A 22,828-nucleotide genomic window follows, 5' to 3' on the forward strand; every position below is an offset into this window, starting at 1 on the left:
CTTTCGTGATGCTGATTGACTAGGGGCGTGCGCAGCAGGCGCTCGGGAGTGACGGCGGGTCGCCGGCGACCTGCGGAAGATGGCGGCGTCCACGGGAGTCTGAGGGCTCTGAGGGCTCTGAGGAGGCGGAGAGAGGTTTCCGAACCGCCAGAGCGTGCAGCTTGGGGATCCTTCCGCTCTGTTTCCTGCTCTCAGGTTTCGCACCAGTTGTGCCCCCACGCCCTCCGGCGCGATGTGGAGGAGCTGCCTCTGCCTGCGGCATGGGTGGCGCCGTCTCCTGAACCGACCCTCCGGTGGTCCCACGGCCCCCGTGGGGAAGAGGGCAAACATCCCGTTCCCATTCCGGGCCTACGCTCCCCCGGCGGGTAAGGGAGGCTAGGGCACCTCCCCCTTTGGCCAGGGGCCGAGCGAGCGCAGGTGGGCTGAGAGGTTCTGACGTGCCGGGCGGGGTACCCGAGGCAGGGCCCAGGCTCGCGGGGTTCCTGGGCAGTCGGCCCTGTTACAGACGGGGAGAGTTCCAGACGAGGGCAGGGCCCCGGAGGGTACACATGCACACATCTCTTCAAGGCGGGAGCCAGGAATTGACCTTGGGCACGTGCGGTTTTTCTCAAAGTGTGTGGCTTTCTTCTCGTTCATAAGGAAAGCAGAAGCGATCCAGGTTTTCAGCAGGGAAATTCGGGTTCTGTGTCAGGACTACTCCAAGGTCACAGCGGCCTCAGAGGTCAGTGGAGGGCAGCGGCGGGCTCGCGCACAGCACAGTCGTCCCGGCCCTCCGCCCGCCCGCGCCGCCCTGCCGCCTCTGCTGAGGAGTCGATTGCGACCTCGTGCCTCCTCCGCGCTGACTGATGAGACCTAGGAGAAGGTAGTGACTTTTTCATTGCTTCTAGGGAGAGGTTTTAGGGGTGAGCGGGAGTGACTCACTTGAGAGAAAAGAGTAGTAACTCTGCTACATTCGGTTAGGCTTTCTGTGCTGAGGGCAGGAGGCCCAGAGACCTCGGTCCTCACCTGGATGGTGCTCACTGTCAAGGGCAGAAGGTTGTCACACCCGCGTTAAGCAGCAGCCTATAGCGCCCTGTGGAGAGGGAAGTACCGCACCGGAAGCTGCGGACACAAAGAAGCCTCTGCTCCCATCTTGGGGGTGTCCGGAAAGGGTCTTGGGTTTTGAAAGAACCTTTAACCTGAGAGTTGGTAGATGAGTAGGAGTTGGTGTAGAGGAGGAAAGGGTGGGCAGCTAGAACACATCTGGAGGTGCAGTGGGGTGAGGGTCTTGCTGTAATGCTGCTACCTCAGAAAGGCCAGACTGCAGGCACGTGGCTGTGGCGCCGGCTGGAACTCTGAGGTACCGTGTGATCTTTGGCCTCCTTTTCTTGAGTGAGTTGAAGGACTAGGTTGCCTCTGAGGGTTCCTCTTTTAAGCTCCATAATTTTATACAAATGTTGGATACAGCTGGGAGCTGAGGTTTCACCTTTCAGGGCCCAGGTGAAGGGTATGAGTTAGGCCCTGAAGAGCAGTAAAGAGGAAGAAGGAAGGGCATCTGTGATAATTGTGATTTATAATCCTGGCACACAGCTCCTAAAAGCCAGAGAGAATCTTCTGCTAAAATAGTTGGTCTTTTGTCCTCAAGGAGCTCCAGAGTGAGAAAGATGAAAGGAGTGTCCTTCAGCCGCACCCAAGTTTATGTCAGTGAGGTGACTTTTAGAAAACCCCTAAGGATGGGGACTGGTTGCCATGGGAACCAACCATGTGCTAAGAAGGTTGAACTTTCAGCCCTACCCTCTGACCTCCAGGGAAGGAAGAGGGGCTGGAGATTGACTTGATCATTAATGGCCTGTATGCCTACTTAATGAAGCTTCCCTAAAATCCCTGAGCTGTGGGTTCTGAGCGGTTCGGAGGGCTTCTGGGTGGTGAACATGCAGAGATGCCGGAGAGTGGCATGTCCAGAAAGGGCCTGGAAGCTCCTCACCCCTTTCCAGGTACCTTCCCTTATGCATTTCTTCCGTCTGGCCATTCCTGAGTTATATCCTTCTATAATAAATCCCTAATCTGGTAAGTGAAATGTTTTCCTGAGTTTTGTGAGCTGTCCTAGCATTTAATCAAACCTGAGGAGGCATCATTGGAACCTCCCATTTATAGCCGGTTGGGTTGGTCAGAAGCACAGGACTCTGAAGGGGTGGGGTGGGGACGGGATGGGGTGGGCAGTCTTGTGGAACTCAACCATTAACATGTGGGATCCGATACTAACTCCCCAGTGGATAGTGTCAGAACTTAATTGAAATCTAGGACTCCCAGGTGGTGTTGCAGAGTTGGTTGGTGGGAAAACCCCACACATTTGGAATGTCTGTGTGAGTGTGTAAAGGAAAATGAAAGGTGGAGTTCACTTAAGTTGGCAAAAGCAGAGGGTTAATTTAGGTTAGTGGATGCCACTTCCCATTATGGTGGTACTTCATCTACCATCTCCTTTTCCTTTCTATTTTTTTTTTTTGTGTGTGAATTTTTTAAATTGATTTGTGAGCGAGCGAGAGAGAGAAACATCTATTTGTTTCCACTTATTTATGCATTCATTGGTTGATTCTTATATGTGCCCTGGCCAGGGACTGAACCCACAACCTTGGCATATTGGGACGACACTGTAACCAACTAAGCTACCCAGCCAGGGCTCCGTTTCCTTTCTACTGTAGACTTACTAGTTTGGGCTCTTGGAAGTACTTGGCACATGGTAGGTAGTCAACTGTGAAAGAAAATATGAGTGAAAGAAGTGATAAAGCACAGTGGGAGCGAGATATGTGAACAGGCCTATGAGTGATCTACAGAGACTGCCAATTGTGCGAATCTGAGAGTCTTCGGAATGGCAGAAGGTTAAATCCAAAAGGGGCCTTGATGAAGATTTCAGCTGGCAGGTAGATTGATCTTGGCTTCATAGGAATGGCCATGTCATTGAAGTTGGTCAGAAGGAGAGGGGGGTTAAGCAAGGGCCGCGTGGGTGTTAGAGGAGATGTTGCAATAAGGAGACCTGTGAGGCTGTACCAGCTGCTTGGAAGGGAAGGTGTTCTCGAGAGGCAGCATGTGCGGCCGAGTGCAAACGCCCAGTGAAGTCAAGTTTAGAAGTGTTGTCTGCTCCCTCTGCAGGCTGTCTGTCACCTGGACAAGTCATTTAGCTTCTCTGCCACCTCAGGCATCTTTCTCATGGCTGTGGTGGACTGAGGGAGAATCTGTAGATAAGGCATCCAGCCTGCCACCTGTTTTCCTACTACAGTTTTATTGGCACACAGCTACACTCATTCATTACATGTTGTCTAGGGCTACTTTCACTACGGTAGCAGAGCTGAGTAGTTACAACAGAGACCGAATGGTCTGCAAAGGCTAAAATATTTACTATTTGGCTCATTACAGAAAAAAGCTGCCAGTCTCTGCTCTAGATGCTATGACACTTTGGAAAAAGTGTGTTTAGTCATTTAGCCCACTCACATTAATTGCTATGGCAGATACATCCGGCCTGAAGAATTTTATAACAGATTTAGTGAGGTATAATTCACTTATTCTTCACTTATTTAAAGTGAACAATTACACGGTTTTTAGTATATTCACAGAATTATGCAACCATCACCACAGTCAATTCCAGAACATTTTTATTATGTCAAAAAGAAACCCTGTGCCCTGTAGCTATCGCCCTTCCATTGTCCCCTCTAGCTGTAGCAGCCACTAGTTTCTGTGTCTATAGGTTTCCCAATTTTGAACATTTTATATAAATGGAACGTGATCTTTTTTGATTGGCTTTTTCCCACCACTTAGAATGTTTTCAAGGTTTATCTAAGTTGAAGCATGTATTAGTACTCTGTTATTTTTCATTGCTGAATAATATTCCATCTTATTTATCCATTCATCTATTGATGAACATTTGCGTTGTTTCCATCTTTTGACTGTCTTGCATAATGTTATAAACATTTGTGTACAGATTTTTATATGAGCATATGTTTTCATCCCTCATATATCCAAAAGTACAGTTCTGGGGTCAAATGGTAACTGTTTAACCTTTTGAGGAACTAACACACTGCTTTCCAAGGTGGCTGCACCATTTTACATTTCCACCAGCAGTACATGAAAGTCCCAATTTCTCCACACCCTTGCCAGTACTTGTTATTATCTGACTTTTTTTATTATAGCCATCCCAGTTTTGATTTGTATTTCCCTGATGATGAATGATGTTGAGCCTATTTTTATGTGCTTATTGGACATTTGTATATTTTCTTTGGAGAAATATCTATTCAGATCCTTTGACCATTTTTACTTGGGTTATTTGTCTTTTTATTGTTGAGTTGTAAGAGTTCTTTATATTGCCGAAACCGGTTTGGCTCAGTGGATAGAGCGTCGGCCTGCGGACTCAAGGGTCCCAGGTTCGATTCCGGTCAAGGGCATGTACCTTGGTTGTGGGCACATCCCCAGTAGGGGGTGTGCAAGAGGCAGCTGATCGATGTTTCTCTCTCATCGATGTTTCTAACTCTCTATCCCTCTCTCTTCCTCTCTGTAAAAAATCAGTAAAAAAAAAAAAAAAAAAAAGAGTTCTTTATATTGTTGACCTGAAAAATTTTGATACCAGAAACAGTTGGTCAGAGCCCCCTCTTCTCCCATTATGAATGGAGGCAAATCCCTAGAGGATTTCAGTTTTAAGGCTTAAGCCCCGCCAGATGGCACTGTTTACAAAGATAAAGGTGTTAGAAGGCACTTCTGTTCTTGGTGCACAGCGGGATTTGTAGTTCCGAGTCCTTACAAAGCGAAGGCCAGCATGGTAATTGGGGCTGATAGATCATTTGCTGGTCCATGAAGCCTAGGACAGGAGGAGCAGTGTAGGGGCAAGCGACACAGAAAGTAGCCTGTTTTTTTATATGGAGTGAAGCAACTTCACAGTGGGCATTACTTTCCAATTCAGCACTCTTCACATGAGCATGTTTTCTTATTAACTTCTCTCTGCTTATATAGCCTGTGTTCTTGTGGTCAGCTTTTTAAATTCAACACTTCTTTACATACCCATTTCTTTGGTTGTCTCTTAAAAGCCACTGGGTGTGTGTTTATATATATATATATATATATATATATTTAATTGATTTTTTACAGAGAGGAAGGGAGAGAGATAGAGAGTTAGAAACATCGATGAGAGAGAAACATGGATCAGTTGCCTCCTGCACACCCCCTACTGGGGATGTGCCCGCAACCAAGGTACATGCCCTTGACCGGAATCGAACCCGGGACCCTTCAGTCCACAGGCCGACGCTCTATCCACTGAGCCAAACCGGTTTCAGCTGGGTGTGTTTTTGCCACAGAAACAGGTTCTGTAAAGGGAGTGATTCATACTCAAAATAGACCTGAGTTCTGTGTGCTCCTACAAGGTTAGGCTGTTTGTTCGCCCTTAAAGATGGTGTTCCTGGTGCTGTCGGCCAGCCCTGTGCTCATGGAGACTGTGGGGGTTCAGAGTTCTAATGGCCTCCTGACTTGTCTTATGTGACCCAAGACCTTTGAGAGCCCAGGTGAAGAACCGTTATCTTTTGTCATTGTTGGGGAGCGTGACTCCCGCCAAATGGATTTTCCGGATCGTATTTGCCTATGAGAACGCCTTACCTGACTCCCTCTGTCCTCCTTCCTGTAACCCACCCCCCGCTGGGCACCTGCTGGATAGCTACAGTCTTAACCTGACCCTCTTTCTAGTTCTTCAAAACTGTGCTCTCTTGAGGCCCAGACTTTCGTGTAAGCGGTTTGCTCTGCTGGAAACTCTTCCACACACATCCTCTCAAAATGAATCCATCGATGCAGGTGGACTCACTCCTTCCTCTGCAGGCTCAGATGGAACTGCCTGCTGGGAGCTCTTCCTTTAGCCCACAGGGGACCGAGCTTCCCCAGCGCGTGTCTCTGCTCCTTGACTTTGGCCCTCATGCCCCTTTATTGTTTGGCTGGTTTAGTGTCTGTCTTCCCGCAGGAGAGTTAGTCCCTCTAGGGTGGGGGTGAACTCTGAGTCATATTGCCAGGACTTACCACACTTCCTAGAAAGGGATTCATGCCAAAGTTTATTTCAAAACTTCCAAGCCTGGAGTTAGCCCTCTACCTGTCACTGCTCCATTCAGAACACCTGTCTAAAACACCCGCCCATGAGCCCAGCAGCCTCTGAGCTCCTTTTGCCCAGTTGTTATCTCTGGGTTTTCTCCTATTTTGAGCAATTTTGGTCGCCCCTTCCTTGGCCCTGCATCTATCCCACTCCCTTCTAGTTTTTTCTTCCTCTTAACAGATAAAGAAGTGGGCCTGGCCAGGACAGAGGAGCCAAGGCCTGGCCTGCAAAGCAGGAAAAAAAAAAAATAAATAAGCGACACTTCCCTCGTGGGAAACCCTGCTGTCCTGGCATCTTTGGACGGTTCAGCCTGTGCTGTCAGAGTCCATTCCTTGGCCCCAGGTCTCCTGGACCCATTTCCCAGGCTGTGTGGTGCAGTGTGCTAGAATGCTCTCCGTTCCTGCTCAGGGGAGGATCCCCACCCACACCCCAGTGATGAGTCAGAGCTCTCAAAGCTCTTCCCACTTCCTGCTTGGCCTGGCTGTAGACATGCTGCCCAGCCCAGACATTGGAGAGCATCCTGGCTGTCATCTGGGTGCCTTGGTCCAGACCTCCACACACACAGGAGCCTCCCGACGCTCACACCTGCCACGTGAGTGTGACCCACAGCCTGTACAGTAAGGAAATTTAAAAGCAGCAGGGTGTGGTAAACCTCCTGTTGTGGCGTCAGCTGTGTGAGAGACTCAGTATTACGAATTCAGATGAAGATGGTATATTGTGCTGTAATAATGTAGCATCATCTTGGTTGTCAGATCTGATCACTTTAAAAAGAAAATTTAAACTCTATGAAGACACAGCTTTTGTTTTATTCACTGTTTTATCCAAATACCTAGAATAGTACCTGACACATAGTTGGCACAAATATATTTTGTGGGAAATCAGTTTGGGTCTTATTTTAGTAAGTGCAACCATGGGGATGTAATTAATTTCCATGTGTAAGCATTAATGATAGCAGTGAGATTCATGAAAAAAAAAACGTTGTGCAAAACATAAAAATATAATGTTTGTAGTGAAGTATGGTAGTAGAAACTGCTGTTTGGGTTCTGTACTTCTTTGTTTGATAAAACAATAGAAAGTTATTTTGGTTTTCTGAACTTATGTATGCTATCCCAATACTCCATTGATGATGGTTTGAATGTCCCATTGATTGTGATCTCACTGGTCATTGAAGCACATTCTTTTGGGACCCAGGACAGATCAATTATCCCAAATTGTCTCAGTAGCTACAGATAACTGAGTTTCGGTTGACTCAGTGGTCATGGAATCTGGACAGCACAATTATTCTAAATTGCCCCGGTGGTCCCAGATAATGTGTTTCTGTTGATTCAGTGATTCATAGATACTTTAGATAACTAACTTGCTCACGATACAGGTTCCTCATTCCAGACCCAAAGATGTAATCGATACCTTTGTGATATTCTGACAATATAAGCCAGATGTGGCAAGCTGTTCGGGCTGCGAGATTTGGAGTTTTAGCCCCTCGTATGCCGCCGGCCTTTAATAAATGACTCCATAATTAAATTTCTTGAGGCGTCCTTTATAAGATGGGGGTACACTACAACACTAGTAAGACCAGATACTTTCTTTCCATCCTCTGCTACATAAACCAAGTTTTTGTTTTCATAGTCTGTTTGAATTAATAAAACTTCAACTGAGCTCGGCCAATGTGGCTTAGCATCAATCTATGAACCAGGAGGTCATGGTTCAATTTCCAGTCAGGGCACATGCCTGGGTTGTGGGCTCCAACCCTAGTAGGGGGCTTGCAGGAGGTGGCCGATAGATGATTCTCTCTCATCATTGATGTTTCTGTCTCTCTCTCTCTTTCCCTTCCTTTCTGAAATCAATAAAAATACATTTTTTTTAAGAATTAAAAGAACTCAAAAAGCTTTAAAAACTAATGAATCGCCTTTTCCTTCACATGCTACATCATCATTTTCAATAACTGACTTTAGTCAGACTCTGAAGGCTTTAGGTACCCAATGAATATGTGAAAGAACAAACACATGAATGAATGAATGAATGAATGAATGATTTTGTTTATCACAGATGGTAAGGACTGGGTTATGGTTTATAATTTCCAAAATGTGACCTATTTGTTCTTTATTAATTGAAGTAATCTGCATAATTCCTTATGCAGTACTCTTGGTTTTTAATCCCCCCAGGTGAAAGAGGAGAAGGTGTTTATATTTTCATCTAAGATTTTATTCAAGTTATTTTCAAAAGAACAGGACACAGATTTTTCCTTCCTAAAGGAAATGTTTGGAGTTCCTGTTGAATACACAGGCAAGCTGGTTAATTAGGTTAATTAATTAGTATAGGGGATGGGAAATGCTCCTGGGATCTCTGCTTACTGCTTGTGCATCCCAGACATGCATACGCACGTCACGTTCACCCTGGCTTTCCACTCCTGCCTTGAATGGGTCTCTGGCTTTATCACACTCAGACACCATCTTTAGATTTGGGCACATTGTGCTGGCACGGGGCAGCACTAGTGGGGGTGGGATGGGAGGAACATGCTTAGAAGTTAAAGCAGAAGGTGCTGGAAAAGTCTTTCGGGTCATACGGTCTGCAGGCTTATGATGCTGCGTGATCAGACTATCCCTGGGCTGGCGGGGGCTTGACCAGTTGTCCCGTTCCTCCCTTCTCCCTGGAGAGTGAACCACCAGCTTTAATCAGAAGCTGTTGATTATGCCACATAGAGTAGGGCAGACCTTGACTAGTGATATGACAATCAAGCCCATCAGCCAGCATTAGCAAGCTGGTCTTGTTGCTTCCTGAGCTCTCTCAACATGATTATAACTGCCTTTTTGAAAAATCTTTCCACAGAAAGGAAGAGATTCTATCAGAATGTCACCATCACACAGGGTGAAGGTGAGTGTCTGAAATTTTGACTGCCTCCCCGCCCCCCCCCCCCCCCCCCCCCCCCCCCCCCGTTGATGGGTAGAAACATTTTTCATCTCCAGCCAGTTGGGTGAGATGACCCTTCGCACTTTTGTCGCATATGTTTCTGTAAGCCCTCCACGGAGGGACTCAGGGTTGTCTTTGTCTGCACCAGTTCACGTAGCTAAATATAGAATGGTCACTTGATTCCACTTAACAGTCCCTGAGAGGTTTTCATTTGATCTTTCAAGGCGGCTTTGAGATAAACCTGGACCACAGGAAGCTGAAAACTCCCCAAGCCAAGCTCTTTACTGTCCCCAGTGAGGCCCTGGCCACCGCAGTGGCCACTGAGTGGGACTCCCAGCAGGACACCATCAAGTTCTACACCATGCATCTGGTAACAAGTTCACACACCTATACTCCGATGCCTGCTGTTGGCTTTCTAGGCACCTGGCAAAAATTGGGAGACTCCTACCCAAATTACAATAAAGCCCTTGGGGATGGCTGCTGCCTCACTTGCCCCCTGGAATGTGCCAAACATTGGCCACCTGCACTCTCCTGCTCAGAGCGCTGTGCTGGCTGGCGGGCTGCTCCTCTGGGCTCAGGCAGATGTGCCCCGCTAACTGCCCAGCTGTCTTACTTTCTGTCATGCAGCTGGGCTTTGTTCCGTCAGCAGCACAGTGTAATGTTTGCACCGGGGGTAGCACGACGGGCAGGACCATGTCTGTCTGACCAGTGTTGGGAAGTTACGTTGGCAGCCAGTATTGGTTGGGTTCAAGAACCCAAGGGGCAGGTGGGTGAGGTGAGGAACCCCTATGGAGCAGCCCCCATTTACACAGGGTGGCTCGCTGAGGCACTAGAGCAGTGAGGAAGGGTCAGCTAGACTGGGCTCAGGCCCTGCAGCTTCCAAAGCGTAACCTTGGGCAAGTTACTGCCCCCTTTCAGCCCCATTGTTCGCCATCTGTGAGAGGTGGGTAACAGTGCCCACTCATGGAATAGTGGTCAGATGGGGTGAGCTGACCCATAGAAAGGCCTGGGTGTGGTCCCTGGCACCTACAGAGAGAGCATTCAGTCAACACTGGAGTTAGTGCTATCATCCTGCCCCCCCCCCCACCCCCCCACCCCCCAGGGCTCGGCCTGCATACCAGCACGCTTCCTCAACACCTTCACAGCCGACTGTGTGCTGGCTGCTCCTTTGACTGTCTGATGACATAGGGCCGTGGTCGGCAAACTGCGGCTCGCGGGCCACATGCGGTTTTTTGGCCCCTTGAGTGTGGCTCTTCCACAAAATACCACGGCCTGGGTGAGTCTATTTTGAAGAAGTGGCGTTAGAAGAAGTTTAAGTTTAAAAAATATGGCTCTCAAAAGAAATTTCAATCGTTGTACTGTTGATATTTGGCTCTGCTGACTAGTTGTGTTTGCCGACCACTGACATAGGGTGATGGGGCTGCAAGCTAATGGTAGAGTACCTAAGCAGCCTACTGTCGACAAGGCCAGTCTGGAAACTAATCCTGTTCTGGTTTGGCTGATTTGTTCCCCTGCTTCCTGAGGTGTGAATGGAGCCAGCTGGTAAGTTTTTCAGTCAGATTTGAATTCTAGTAATGCTTATGTGTCTTATTTCCTGAATTTGACCTCTCTGGGACTCCATTTCCACATCTCTGAAATGGGTATAATGGTACCTATCCAAAGGGTTGTTGTGAGGATTCAATTGAATGCAGCAGAGTCTGGTAAAAGAGTATGAGACCTTGGGAAGTACGCTAATCCTAGGGCCTCTGAATATTCTGTGAGCCCGCGAGCTGTCACAGTGCTCTTGGGCACGGAACCTGCTGTGTCAAGCTCTCACTAGATGTGCTGCAGCTGAGGCTTTGGGTCGAGGGCTTTGGCGGGCACTGCTCCTTGCTGGGTGTCGCTGGCTGGTTCTCTCTGATGCTGTGCGTTGGACACGGTGTCCTCGGGAATGCGGTGCTTTTGCCTGGGCCCAGTGGGTGGTGACAGGGCTCTCTGCCTTTTGATTCAGACCACGTTGTGCAACACGTCTTTAGACAATCCAATGCAACGAAACAAGGACCAGCTGATCCGGGCAGCTGTGAAGTTTCTGGACACCGACACCATCTGGTAATTGACGTTTAGATGAGCATTCTCCTTGGGCCTAGTGAGCTCTTTGGGCTGTTTCGCTCATTTACCCAGTTATCCGTCGAAGAGGCCGGCCCTGTTCCTTTATCTCACTGGGCAGGGGCAGCAGCTAGCTTGCTCTCAGCTGCTCCGCAGACCCTGAGGAAGGAGAGCTCCGGGCTGCGGGGGTGTCGGAGCCTGGGCACAGCTCTTCCGCAGCCCAGCAGCCACCCCTCGGCTGGAGCAGGTGGTGGTGGTGTATGCAGCTCTTGTAGGCTCCAGGACCAAGGGTCACTTGCCAGTCTCCAGCAGGGCCTCTGCCTAGGCTTCTGCCTACCAGATCAATCTCACGTCGGCATCCTTCCCATTCACTACTTGTCAGCCTGCACACAGGATGGCCAGATGTGGATGTTCAGGAGCTAGCTTCCTCCACTTCTAAATTTCCCATCCTGTCTATGTTCTTCATTTTTCACTTATAGTATACACACACACATATATATACACACACATATATTTTTTTATAGGAATTGATTCACTCAATTTTAGAGGCCAAGCAGCCCCACAACCTGCAAGCTAGAGAATTAAAGCCGGTGGCATAGTTCAGTCCGGGTCTGAAGGCCTAAAAACTGTATATACCCCCCCCCCCCCCCCACACACACACACGCTCATGCACACACACAGGTTTATTATAAACAATGACTCACGGGACTCTGCAGACTGAGAATCCCTAGGTCTTCAGTGGGTGAACTGGATACCCATGAAAGCTGCCATGTATCCGTCTGCGTGCCAGCAGGCTTGAGAACTGGAATGAGCCAATTTTTAGTCAGAGTCCGAAGGCAGGGAAAGAACTATGTCCCAGTGGAAGGCATCAGGCCGAAGGAGTTCCTTCTCTGTGTCCTTTAGCTAATTGGTTAGTGATGCTGAGGGAAAGTTGAAGCAATGCTGAAGCGGCCGAGCTGCACGGTGCCCGCTGGCTGAGTCTCACAGATGGCACGTGAAGTCAGCAGTGGGGCTGCGGGGGAGCGCCTCCTGGAGAGGCAGCCAGCAGCGCCAGCTTTGAGTTGCTAGTCAGAAAGTCCCCATATGTGTTAGGGGCCATTTCATTGCAGGGGACAGAAACTATTCAACTTAGCTCAGGTAAAAGGGTTTTCTTAAAAACCATACAGGGGTCCTGATAGGAAATGAAGGACAGTTGGTCACCTGGTATGGGAGCTGGGAGATTGGCTACCAGAGTTCCTCCCTCTGCCTTGAGGGGAGAGTCAGCACACTTGTCTGCTCCTCAGCAGCCCAGCTTTGCTCGCACTCTCAGGATTTCTCTGCTCCCCTCTGCTCACACCAGACTGGTTTTCTACAGTGCCCACTTCGGTTCTTGTCCCATGAAGCCTTGCAGCTAAGCTCCCCTCAGCCGACTCCATCTCTTTGTCTCTTATTCAAAACAAGTAGTGTAGCCTGGCATCAGGTGGTGTCAGGCCTCCGTGGCAGCAGCTGTGTCTGTAGTCAGGAGGCAGGTGGGCTCATGAAGTCCAAATCGGCACCTTGGCCGGTGGCCAGGAACACACTCTCTTGGCAGGGGTGCAGGTAGAGATGCAGTGACAGTTCCAGGTAGCATTCACGGTCAGCGTCCTAGGACTGCGTGGATCTGAGGGTACAGTATTAGTGTTCAGAATGGTATTAACATAGTGCCGCCAGCCTTGACCCGTCAAATAATCAGGGACATTTAGGACAGTGGTTCTGAAACTCAGGCTCACATTAGAATCCCCTAGAGGGCTTGTTAAAACACCTCCAGAGGTTCTGCTTTCTGAAGGTATGGGGTGGGGCCTGAGAATTTGCTCTTAAGTTCCCAGATGGTGCTCTGCTACTGGCCCTAAGGCCTCACTTTGAGAACCACTGCTTTAGGGGAAAGATTTGTGGGGCTGGGGCAGTGGTGAAGTTCTCTTTGCTGTTGCTTTTTGTGTTTTTCTGTTGTCTGTCACTGAATGAAGGAATTGTGCTTTTTATTAATGAAGGTGATTTTTGCAATGAATTAGCTACAGGGTGGAAGAGCCAGAGACATTAGTGGAACTTCAGAAGAACGAATGGGACCCAATCCTAGAATGGGCTGAGAAGAGGTAAGATGTGCAACCCTGTGTGCTGGACAGGCTCTTAGGGCCAGGGGGCCATGGTGGATAAAGCAGAGCCCTTAGCTGGTAGACTTCCTGGGTCCAGAGCACCCTTAGGATTTGGCACCAACCAGATGTTCAGGAATGGGCCACCTTGGAAAAAATATTCCTCACATTTGTCTCAGCCATCATGCACCAAGTAGGCATTGTGCCAAGTATAGGTATGGGGCCCCAGCTCTGCCATGATTGTCTGTGTGGCCTTGAGTTGGTGACTTGATCTCCCTAAGCATTAGCTTCTTTGTGAGTGGGGCTTTTAATCCCTACCTCTTAGGGTATTGTGAGGACTAAATGAACTGATGGTTAGCATCCTTTTTGGCACAAGTAAATGCTACATTCCAGCATTATCCTCTTTATTGTTTTCACAATTGGTACACTATTAAAATAAATCATAAAACAATGTGTATGATATTAACACATGGAGAAAAGTCTGGACAGCATCCTACAAAATTATAGGTAACATTTATCCTGTGGGTATAAGGTGTCCAGGAATTGATGCTTCCTTAGCAGGAAGACTTTTGTGCGAACTGAATAGATTATTGATGTGGTGGCAAAATTCAGTTTCATTCCAAGGGGACTTTGTAAGGGCCACTACCTTGGTACTGTCTTGACCCCACAGTATTTTGTAAGCTTATGTGGAATAGTTTTTGGCATAGCTTTTTTTTTTCCCCCCACAAAAGTGATGTCTGTCAGTCAGTCTGTGTCATTTGTACATATTTTTTGAGTGCCCACTATGTGCCAGGCATCCTTGGATTCTATAGTAAAAGGCATAGTGAGTATATTAAAGGATCAAGTAAAATGTAACAAATATAGTGCTGTGTAAGAACTATGAGGATACAATGTCACTTTGGTGTCTAATGAAATACTACAATATTTAGGTACCTGGAAATCTGTTATGATACAAAATTGTTAGCTTTTTGTGGCAGTTGAGATTTCTTGTTAATAATTTACAGAAAAACTGGGCCATTTGCTATGCTCCATTTGTACTATTAGAAATTCAGAAAGAATATTTCTAAACCAGTGGGGAAAATCAGTGATATGTGAAAGAAAATATAGATTCCGGTCAAATGGCGGAGTAGGTAAATGTGCTACTTGCATCTTCCCATGACCACATCAAAATTAAAACTAAACTAAAGAACAACCATTGTTGAAAACTACCTGATATTTAGCTGAACAGATGTTCCATAACTAAGGATATACAGAAGAAGCCACATAAGACTGGTAGGAGGGGTGGAGATGCAGGACAGGTAGGTGCCACACCCACATGTGGTGGTTAAATATCAGGAGGGATATCTCAGCTGTGGAGGTCCCCCCTCAAGAGAGAGGGGTCCCAACCCTACACCTTGCTTCCCAGTCCATGGTTCCAGTGCATGGAAGAGAAGCCCCCATAACCTCTAGCTGTGAAAACCAGCGGGGATTGTGGGTGAGTGAGGGAAGGTTGTTGGAGTCCCAGGTGTTCCTCTTAAAGGGCCTGTGCACAGACTTATTAGCCCTGAGCTTCAGCACTAGGGTAGCAGCTCTAAAAGCAGTTCTCAGTGAGAACTTCAACAGAGAGATAGAAAACATAAAAAAGGACCAGTCAGAAATGAAGAATTACATAACTGAAACGAGGAATACACTAGAAGGAATCAACAGTAGAGTAGATGAAGCAGAGGATTGAATTAGCAATTTGAAACATAAGGTAGCAGAAAACACCCAATTAGAACAGCAAAAAGAAAAATGAATACCAAAAAAATCAGGATAGTTTAAGGGGCTTCTGAGTCAACATCAAACGTACCAACATTCACTTCATGAGGGTGCCAGAAGGAGAAGAAAGAGAGCAAGGAATTGAAAACCTGTTTAAAAAAATAGTGACAGAAAATTTCCCTAACTGGTGAAAGAAAAAGATACACAAATCCAGGAAGCACAGAGAGTCCCAAACAAGATGAACCCAAGGAGACCCACACCAAGACACGATAATTAAAATGCCAAAGGTTAAAGACAAAGAATCTTAAAAGCAGCAAGAGAAAAACAAGTTACCTACAAGGGAGTTCTCATAAGACTTTCAGTTGATTTCTTAACAAAAACTTTGCAGGCCTGAAGGGATTGGCATGAAATATTTAAAGTGATGAAAAGCAAGGACCTACAACCAAAATTACCCAGAAAAGCTCTCATTTAGAATTGAAATTCAGGTAAAGAGCTTCCCAGATAAGAAAAAAGCTAAAGGAGTTCATTACCACCAAACCAAAATTACAGGATCTCTAAGAAGAAGAAAAACAAGAATATGAATAATAAAATGGCAATAAATACATATCTACACTAATAAAAGAGAAACATGCAAATTAACCATCACTCTGCTACACCAAGCCTTGCCCACCAGCCAATCAGGAGCAAGTATGCAAATTAACTCAACCAAGATGGCGGCCGGCCATGGAGCTAGAGCAAGCAGGAGGCTTGGGTTGCCCCCAGCAATGGAGGAAGCCAAGCTTCCTGGCCGGCCCTGGCCTCCGCTCAAGGCTACAAAGTTTAAATTATAGAAGATAAATAAATAAATCCTAGATACTTGCTTCCAGCCAGCCCTCCGCTCAAGGAGGCACTGAAAAAAAGAAAAAGAAAAAGAAAAAAAGGAGGGGCTGGGACCTTGGGTCGCCCGGGGGTGATCAGGCCAGGATGGGATGGCAGGGGCCGTTGGGGGTAAGCAGACCAGCAGGGGGCCCAGTTGGGGGTGAGCAGGCCGTCAGTGGGGGTCAGTTGGAAGTGATCAGGACAGCGGGGGGCGCAGTTTGGAGTGAGCAGGCCAGCAGGGGGGCAGTTGGGGGTGAGCAGGCCAGTGGGGAGGGGAGGTGGGGGCGAGCAGGCCAGCAGGGGGGGGCAGTTGGGGGCGAACAGGCCAGCAGGGGGGACAGTTGGGGGTAATCAGGCTGGCAGGGGGGCATTTGGGGGCGAGCAGGCCGGCAAGCAGAGTGGTTAGGGGCAATCAGGCAGGCAAGTGAGTGGCTGGAGCCAGCAGTCCCAGATTGTGAGAGGGATGTCCGACTGCCGGTTTAGGCCCAATCCCTGTAAACTGGCAGTAGGACATCCTTCGAGGGGTCCCAGATTGGAGAGGGTGCAGGCCTGGCTGAGAACCCTCCCCCCCCACCCCCCCACCCCCCGTGCATGAATTTTGTGCACCGGGCCATCAGTAATTACTTTAAATGCAAATGGATTAAATAATCCAATCAAAAGACACAGAGTGCCTGAATGGATATGAAAGCAAACTCATATATATGCTATCTATAAGAGACTCACTTCAGATAGAAAGATACATACAGACTGCAATAAAGGGATGGGAAAGTTATTCATGAAAATGGAAACAAAAGCTAGAATAGCAATACTTATACCAGAAAAAATAGACTTTAAAACAAAGGCTACACCAAGAGATAAAGAAAGACCCAGCAATTCCACTTCTGGGTATTTATCTGAAGAAACCCAAAGACATATGCGTCTGTTTGTTCATTGCATTATTTACAGTAGCTAAGATATGAAAGCAACCTAAGTTGCTTCCATCAAAAGACAAATGGATAAAGAAGATATGGTACATATATACAGTGAAATATTAGCCATAAAAAAGAACGAAATCTTACCATTTATGACAACATGGATGGACTTACAGGACATGTGCTCAGAGAAAGACACATATGATTTCACTTATATGTGGAATGTAAACAACAAAATAAAACAAACACTTATTCAGAAAATTTTGATAGTTGTCAAAGGGGTAGGGGCTGGGAGGCTGGGTGAAAAAGGTGAAGGGACTAAGAAGCACAAAAAATTGCTCCCTGGCTGGTGTGGTTCCGTGGTTAGAATGTTGGCCCATGCACTGAAGGGTCGTGGGTTTGATTCCTGGTCAAGGGTTGCAGGTTCAATCCCCGGGCCCAATTGGGGCTTGTGTGGGAGGCAACCAGTCGATGTGTCTCTCACATCCATGTTTTTTTCTCTCTCTCCCCCACTCCCCTTTCCTCTCTTTCCTTCTCTAAAAAGCAATGGAAAAATATTCTCAGGTGAGGATTTAAAAAAAAAAAAAAAGCACAAATTGGTAGTTACAAAATATTTTACACTGGGATGTAAAATACAGCATAGGGAATATAGTCAGGAATTTTGTAAATACTATGTATGGTGCCAGATGGGTACTAAATTGCTTTTATTCCATTATGTTTTTCCTGTATTTTATGTAGTTATGATTGTTCTTGAAAATATATCATTCTTGAAGCCAGCTCATGTCCCATACAAAAAACAATGCCTTGTATATAGTAGAGGCTTAATAAATATTTGATAAAGTGATTGAATAATATAGGACATACACAGATATTATTGTAAGGAAAACAATATTTGAAAGAAATCATTTATGACCTCAATGTGAAAATTGTTTCTTAAAAAGTTTAAAAAGCGCCGAAACCGGTTTGGCTCAGTGGATAGAGCGTCGGCCTGCGGACTGAAGGGTCCCAGGTTCGATTCCGGTCAGGGGCATGTACCTTGGTTGCGGGCACATCCCCAGTGGGGAGTGTGCAGGAGGCAGCTGATCGATGTTTCTCTCTCATCGATGTTTCTAACTCTCTCTCCCTCTCTCTTCCTCTCTGTAAAAAATCAATAAAATATATTAGAAAAAAAAAAGAAATGTACAATAGTGACATTTAAAAAAAAAAAGTTTAAAAAGCAGGTAGCCCATGCTTTTGATGGAGATCCTAGGCAAAGAGAATTCCCTGCTGGCACAACTTGCATACCTGTGCCTCCATTTGGGGTAATTGCTTCTTTAAAAAATGTATTTAATCTTATTGATTTCAGAGAGAGGAAGGGAGAGGGAGAGAAACAGAAACATCAATGATGAGAGAGAATCATCAACCGCTGCCTTCTGCGTGCCCCCCACTGGGGATTGAGCCCGCAACCCCGGCATGTGCCCTGACTGGGAATTGGACTGTGTCCTCCTGGGTCATGGGTCCGTGCTCATCCACTGAGCCACACTGCCAGGACAGGGCAGTTTCTTGATCCTCTGGCTTTGCTCATGATAGAAATTATTAGGTCAGGGGTGAGGGCATGTGTAGGTGTGGGGTGGGGGGGTAATGGTAAGATATGTACACATATAATACCTCAATAAAAAAAATAAATTAAAAAAAAAGAAATAAAAAATAAAAAAAAAGAAATTATTAGGTCAGGAGGTCACTGACCACCGTGGTAGTTGCTCCCAGAATCCCCGAGACCGACTTCTTCACCGCTTGCCCTGAAGGGGTGCACACCTGCTTAGCAGTTTAGGGCTTTGCTTCTGGGCAGAGCTGAGGTGCACAGCAACCAAAGCCTTTCCTTTCAGGTATGGCCTGGAGATTGGCTCCTCCACCAGCATAATGGGGCCCAGCATCCCCGCCAGGACTCGGGAGGTGCTCGTCAGCCACCTGGCATCTTACAACATGTGGGCCCTACAAGGTATGCAGGCATTTCCTGGGCCTGGGGGTGTGGAGGGATTGGCATGGGTGTCCATAGCCCGAGAGTCACAGGAGCGTGCTAGGGGGTGGGTCTGAGGGGACAGCAGGCTCACACCCTTCCAGGAGATGGTTGGCTTTCTCCAGAAGTTCAAGTCTCATCGACCCATCCGTGAACCAGTCAATGGGGCAGGGGTGGAATGGTTCCAGTCATGTGCCCACCCCAGGCAGGAGCAGAGGAGGACTCTCCCCTCTTGGAGGAGGAGGAGGATGGATCTAGAGCCGGTCAAGAAGCCCTGTGCCCTGTGACTTGTCTCCTGCACCTCTAGGGTGTAGGGACTCACAAGGAGTAGGTCTAGCAACTGCTCTGTTTCAGGGTGGAGGTGTCCTGGGTCCTGACTTGGCTTATGTCCCTGCAGGGATTGAATTTGTCGTGACCCAACTCAAGTCCGTGATGCTGACCTTGGGCCTGATGGACCTGCGCCTGACAGTGGAGCAGGCCGTGCTGCTGTCACGCCTGGAGGAGGAGTACCAGGTGAGGTTTGCAGCGGCCCAGAGGTGAGCACCTCAAGTCCCCGCCTCACCCCTCCAGATTCAGACTACCTGGGGGTACGGGGGTAACTAACCCATCTATTTTATTACCTTTGTGTAAATAACAGAAACTAAAGTAACGGTGAGTACTGCCACTGCTTTCCAGCGTTGTGCTCAGCTCTCCCTCATTGCCTCACCTCTTCTAAACAGCCTGGTCAGGTGGGGGCTGTTGTTATGCCCATTTTACACAGGAGGAAACCGAGGCACAGGTCAAACCCTCAGAAAATGCTGGAGCCAGGTGACTCCAGGTCCAGGCCTTCACCCCCCACCCTGCAGGTGGCAAATCAAGATCATTTGGGCCTGGCACACCTGAAAATGGGCTATTAAAATGGCTGGGAGCCACGTGGTTGCTCTTGGAGACAGCCTCTGTGCCCTGACATCCATACAGGGCATACAGAGTGAGCTGCTGCTGTGCACAGTGCTGATGTAGTGACGCAGAATTAAGGTCTGTTCTGCTGCCATTTGCTTTTAAAATTTTTTTTTATTTTCAGAAAGGAAGGGAGAGGGAGAGAGGGAGAGAAACAGTGATGAGAAAGCGAAACATCGATTGGCTGCCTCCTGTACACCCCCTAATTTGGACATGTGCGCCCCAACTGGGAATCGAACCAGCAACCCCTTGGTGCACAGGAGGACACTCAACCAACTGAGTCACACTCGCCAGGGCTGAATTATTTTTTTTAAATTCTCACCCGAGGACATGTGTATTGATTTTAGAGGAGGCGGGAGGAGAGAGATGTGACATTGATGTGACAGAGAACATCAATTGGTTGCCTTCCGTACGTGTCCTGACCAGGGATCAAACCTGATAGACTACCGTGCAAAGGTGATGCTCTAACCACTGGACACGCCAGCCAGAGCAGGGTTTGCATTTTTTAAACTGGAATTATGACAGTCTTTGCAATCTTTGTTATTGTTATTTCTCCAACTTCCTAAGGTTGTTATTACAAACCGGTGCCTAGCACGATGAACCCCTTTTATAATGGCAGTATTGCCCAAGTCCTTCTAGTCACCTCTTCAGAAAAATGCCTGGGAAAACTGGGTCTGTATCACAAAAGAGGCTAGCTATTCTCTGAGTGTTAGAAGCAATTATGGGGTAGAGAGGCGACCTGTGAGGGTGTGAGGCTGGGCGGGCTCTGAGAGTTAGGGAGCCAGGAAACCTGGTTTCTGGTCTGGGCTCTGCTTCTGACTGGGACCCAAGCCAGGCCGTTGTTTTCTGAACTTCAGGTTTGGACTGCCACACAATGGGAACAACCTGGACTGTGTGCGCGTGCTCTCTGAAAGGAGAGCGTGCCCTTCAGGTGGCTAATCACACTTGTCCAGGTGAGACGAGGAGCCCAGAAGGGCCGAGAGCGGCTGTGGCAGGGCTGACTGCTCCGAGCAGGCGGGCGGCTGGGCCAGGCTTCCTGGGCCCTGGCCAGGGGGGAGTCAGCAGGGCGGAGTACGGCTCTGCTGACATCGGGACAGCCACACCGTCCGGGGTTTCTCCTGTAGCTCAGTTTGGAGGGAGGTCCGCAGCCCTGCCCCAGGAGTCACAGATGAAGCGCCAGTGTGGCCTTGGCTGATGTTTTTTATCCCACTCGCAGGCCGCCTGGGGAGGTAGTGCAGGAGAGGATGGCATTTATAGGTTGCTGCGCCAGCCTCCTGTGGGAAGACGTGAGAGAGAGGGATGGCACACAGGCGGGCCTCGGGGAAGAGGCGTGTGGTTTTGGTGCCTGGCCTGCCTAGTAGTGAGTGCCTGCTGGCCCTGGGCCTGGACTGCACCCTCCTAGACCCGTGGTCGGCAAACTGCGGCTCGCGAGCCACATGCGGCTCTTTGGCCCCTTGAGTGTGGCTCTTCCACAAAATACCACGGCCTGGGCGAGTCTATTTTGAAGAAGTGGCATTAGAAGAAGTTTAAGTTTAAAAAATTTGGCTCTCAAAAGAAATTTCAATCGTGGTACTGTTGATATTTGGCTCTGTTGACTAATGAGTTTGCCGACCACTGACCTAGACCATCCACACCCCATGGAAGGCGGAGCCTGCTCTGGCCACCTGTGTGTGCTTCCCCACAGCCTCCCCAACAGGTGTGTCTTGCCCGTTTTGGCAGGTTGGGAGCCTGTGGCCCTCAGTCCAGCTGTAGGCGTGGTCTGTGGCTCGGGCTTGCTGCAGCTGGGCACTAAGCTGCTCACAACATCTCTTCTCCTTCCCTCAGATCCAGAAGTGGGGCCACGTGGAATGGGCCCATGACTATGAGTTGCGGGAGCTCCGGGCACGCACGGCCGCAGGCACCCTCTTTATCCACCTCTGCTCCGAGAGCACCACGGTCAAGCACAAGCTCCTGCAGGAGTGAGGCGGGCAGTGCGCATGGCACGCCGGGGACAGAGGCTGCGGAGCCCCGGTTCCCAAGCCTGCAGACACACGGCCTGGCTCCACACGCTGTCAACTGAGGGCCTGAGACAGTGCGGTGGTCTGGAGGGCAGCTCGAGTCCACCCCAGGGCCCCTGCCCTAGCCAGCAAGGGGATAAGGTGTACGAGTGGCTTTCTCAACCCTGACTGTATTACCTACTTCTCCACCCGGGAAAGATGTTGAGCCCTGTTTTCATTTGCGCCTTCACATACCTCATCTTGTTATACCTGGGTCTCACCTAGATCCCCAGCAGGCTGGTACCTGCCGCCTCTCGTCAGGCCGTCAGCAAATAGCTCCATGAACTCTGTGTCTCTGTGGGGCCCTCGACCCTCAGCCCAAAAGCTTTCCCCCGGGTGTTTAGTCAAACGATCTTTGGAAAGTGTGTCCTTTTTGGTCTAAGCTGATTGTTTCTACTATTTCAGGAAAAAAGTAATAATTTACTCTTAAAAGTAGAAATGCCCATTATTTCTGAACTAAAAGCCCGGGCGGCCTGGGCAAGGCACCCTGACGAGCATGTGGCTGTCTGCACAGTCCTGGGAGGCGGGGTGCCGCGTGCCAGGGCCCAGAAACTGCAGTCCGGTTTCAGGAGCCTCGGTTTTCTGAGTTGCAAAGGGCATCACTCCCAGTCCTGGGGCCCTGGCCACACGCCAGGTGCTTGGCCACTCATCCCAGGCTTGTGCTCAGAGAAGGCATGCTCACGCCCGCACTACACAGAAGCTCTGATTGCACGGGTGACGTGGACGCCCGCCTGTGCTCTCCACCTCCGGAGGGTCTCTGCGTCCCTGCGGCCAAGCTCAGCCACGCAGCCGCAGCCTCTGCCTTGTGCTGCTGCGCGTCGGCGCTCTGGCTTCCCTCCTCAGCACCCAGACGAGTGCAGCTGGGTCCATACTGACCGACTCCCCTGCAGCCGCAGCCGCGGCCTGCCAGCCCGGCAGGGGAATGGCGCATGGCCAGGAGCGCAGCCCACCGCACGCCCTGGGGAATGGCTCTCAGGAGGCGGGCTTACTGCTGCTCTTACAGGAACATGAAATTCTGATACCTCTCTAAAGAATGGAGAAACGGTGACACCGGTCCTTTATTTCTGTCTACATTTGGGAGTTTGTGCAGGGGTGGCGGAAGGAGGGCATTGGGGGCTGTAGGCTGAGTCCCCACTCTCCCCTGGCAGGGCCACGTGCTGTGTTTT

The 22,828-nt window shown here is 48.8% G+C and overlaps 1 protein-coding gene across 5 annotated transcripts; it reads left to right on the plus strand.

Annotated features, from left to right (window-relative positions):
- Positions 1 to 54: 54 nt before the first annotated feature.
- Positions 55 to 22,808, plus strand: ATPAF2 (ATP synthase mitochondrial F1 complex assembly factor 2). 5 transcript variants are annotated; one of them, XM_079797292.1, is made up of 9 exons: positions 56 to 365; positions 8,918 to 8,962; positions 9,223 to 9,368; positions 10,989 to 11,086; positions 13,111 to 13,191; positions 18,560 to 18,672; positions 19,088 to 19,203; positions 20,484 to 20,579; positions 21,451 to 21,582. In XM_079797292.1, exons 1-8 carry the CDS (start codon positions 233 to 235, stop codon positions 20,535 to 20,537), a joined length of 786 nt encoding a protein of 261 aa, XP_079653418.1. In that variant the 5' UTR covers positions 56 to 232; the 3' UTR covers positions 20,538 to 20,579; positions 21,451 to 21,582. The 5 variants fall into 5 exon arrangements, with proteins under 5 accessions (XP_079653420.1, XP_079653418.1, XP_079653417.1 ...); XM_079797294.1 differs by lacking the exon at positions 20,484 to 20,579 and having other exon boundaries at positions 55 to 365; positions 9,223 to 9,408; positions 10,954 to 11,086; positions 21,451 to 22,808; XM_079797291.1 differs by lacking the exon at positions 21,451 to 21,582 and having other exon boundaries at positions 57 to 365; positions 20,484 to 21,444.
- Positions 22,809 to 22,828: the final 20 nt, after the last annotated feature.

The sequence above is a fragment of the Cnephaeus nilssonii genome (assembly GCF_951640355.1).
Source record: "Cnephaeus nilssonii genome assembly, chromosome: 19".
NCBI classification, from domain to species: domain Eukaryota; kingdom Metazoa; phylum Chordata; class Mammalia; order Chiroptera; family Vespertilionidae; genus Cnephaeus; species Cnephaeus nilssonii.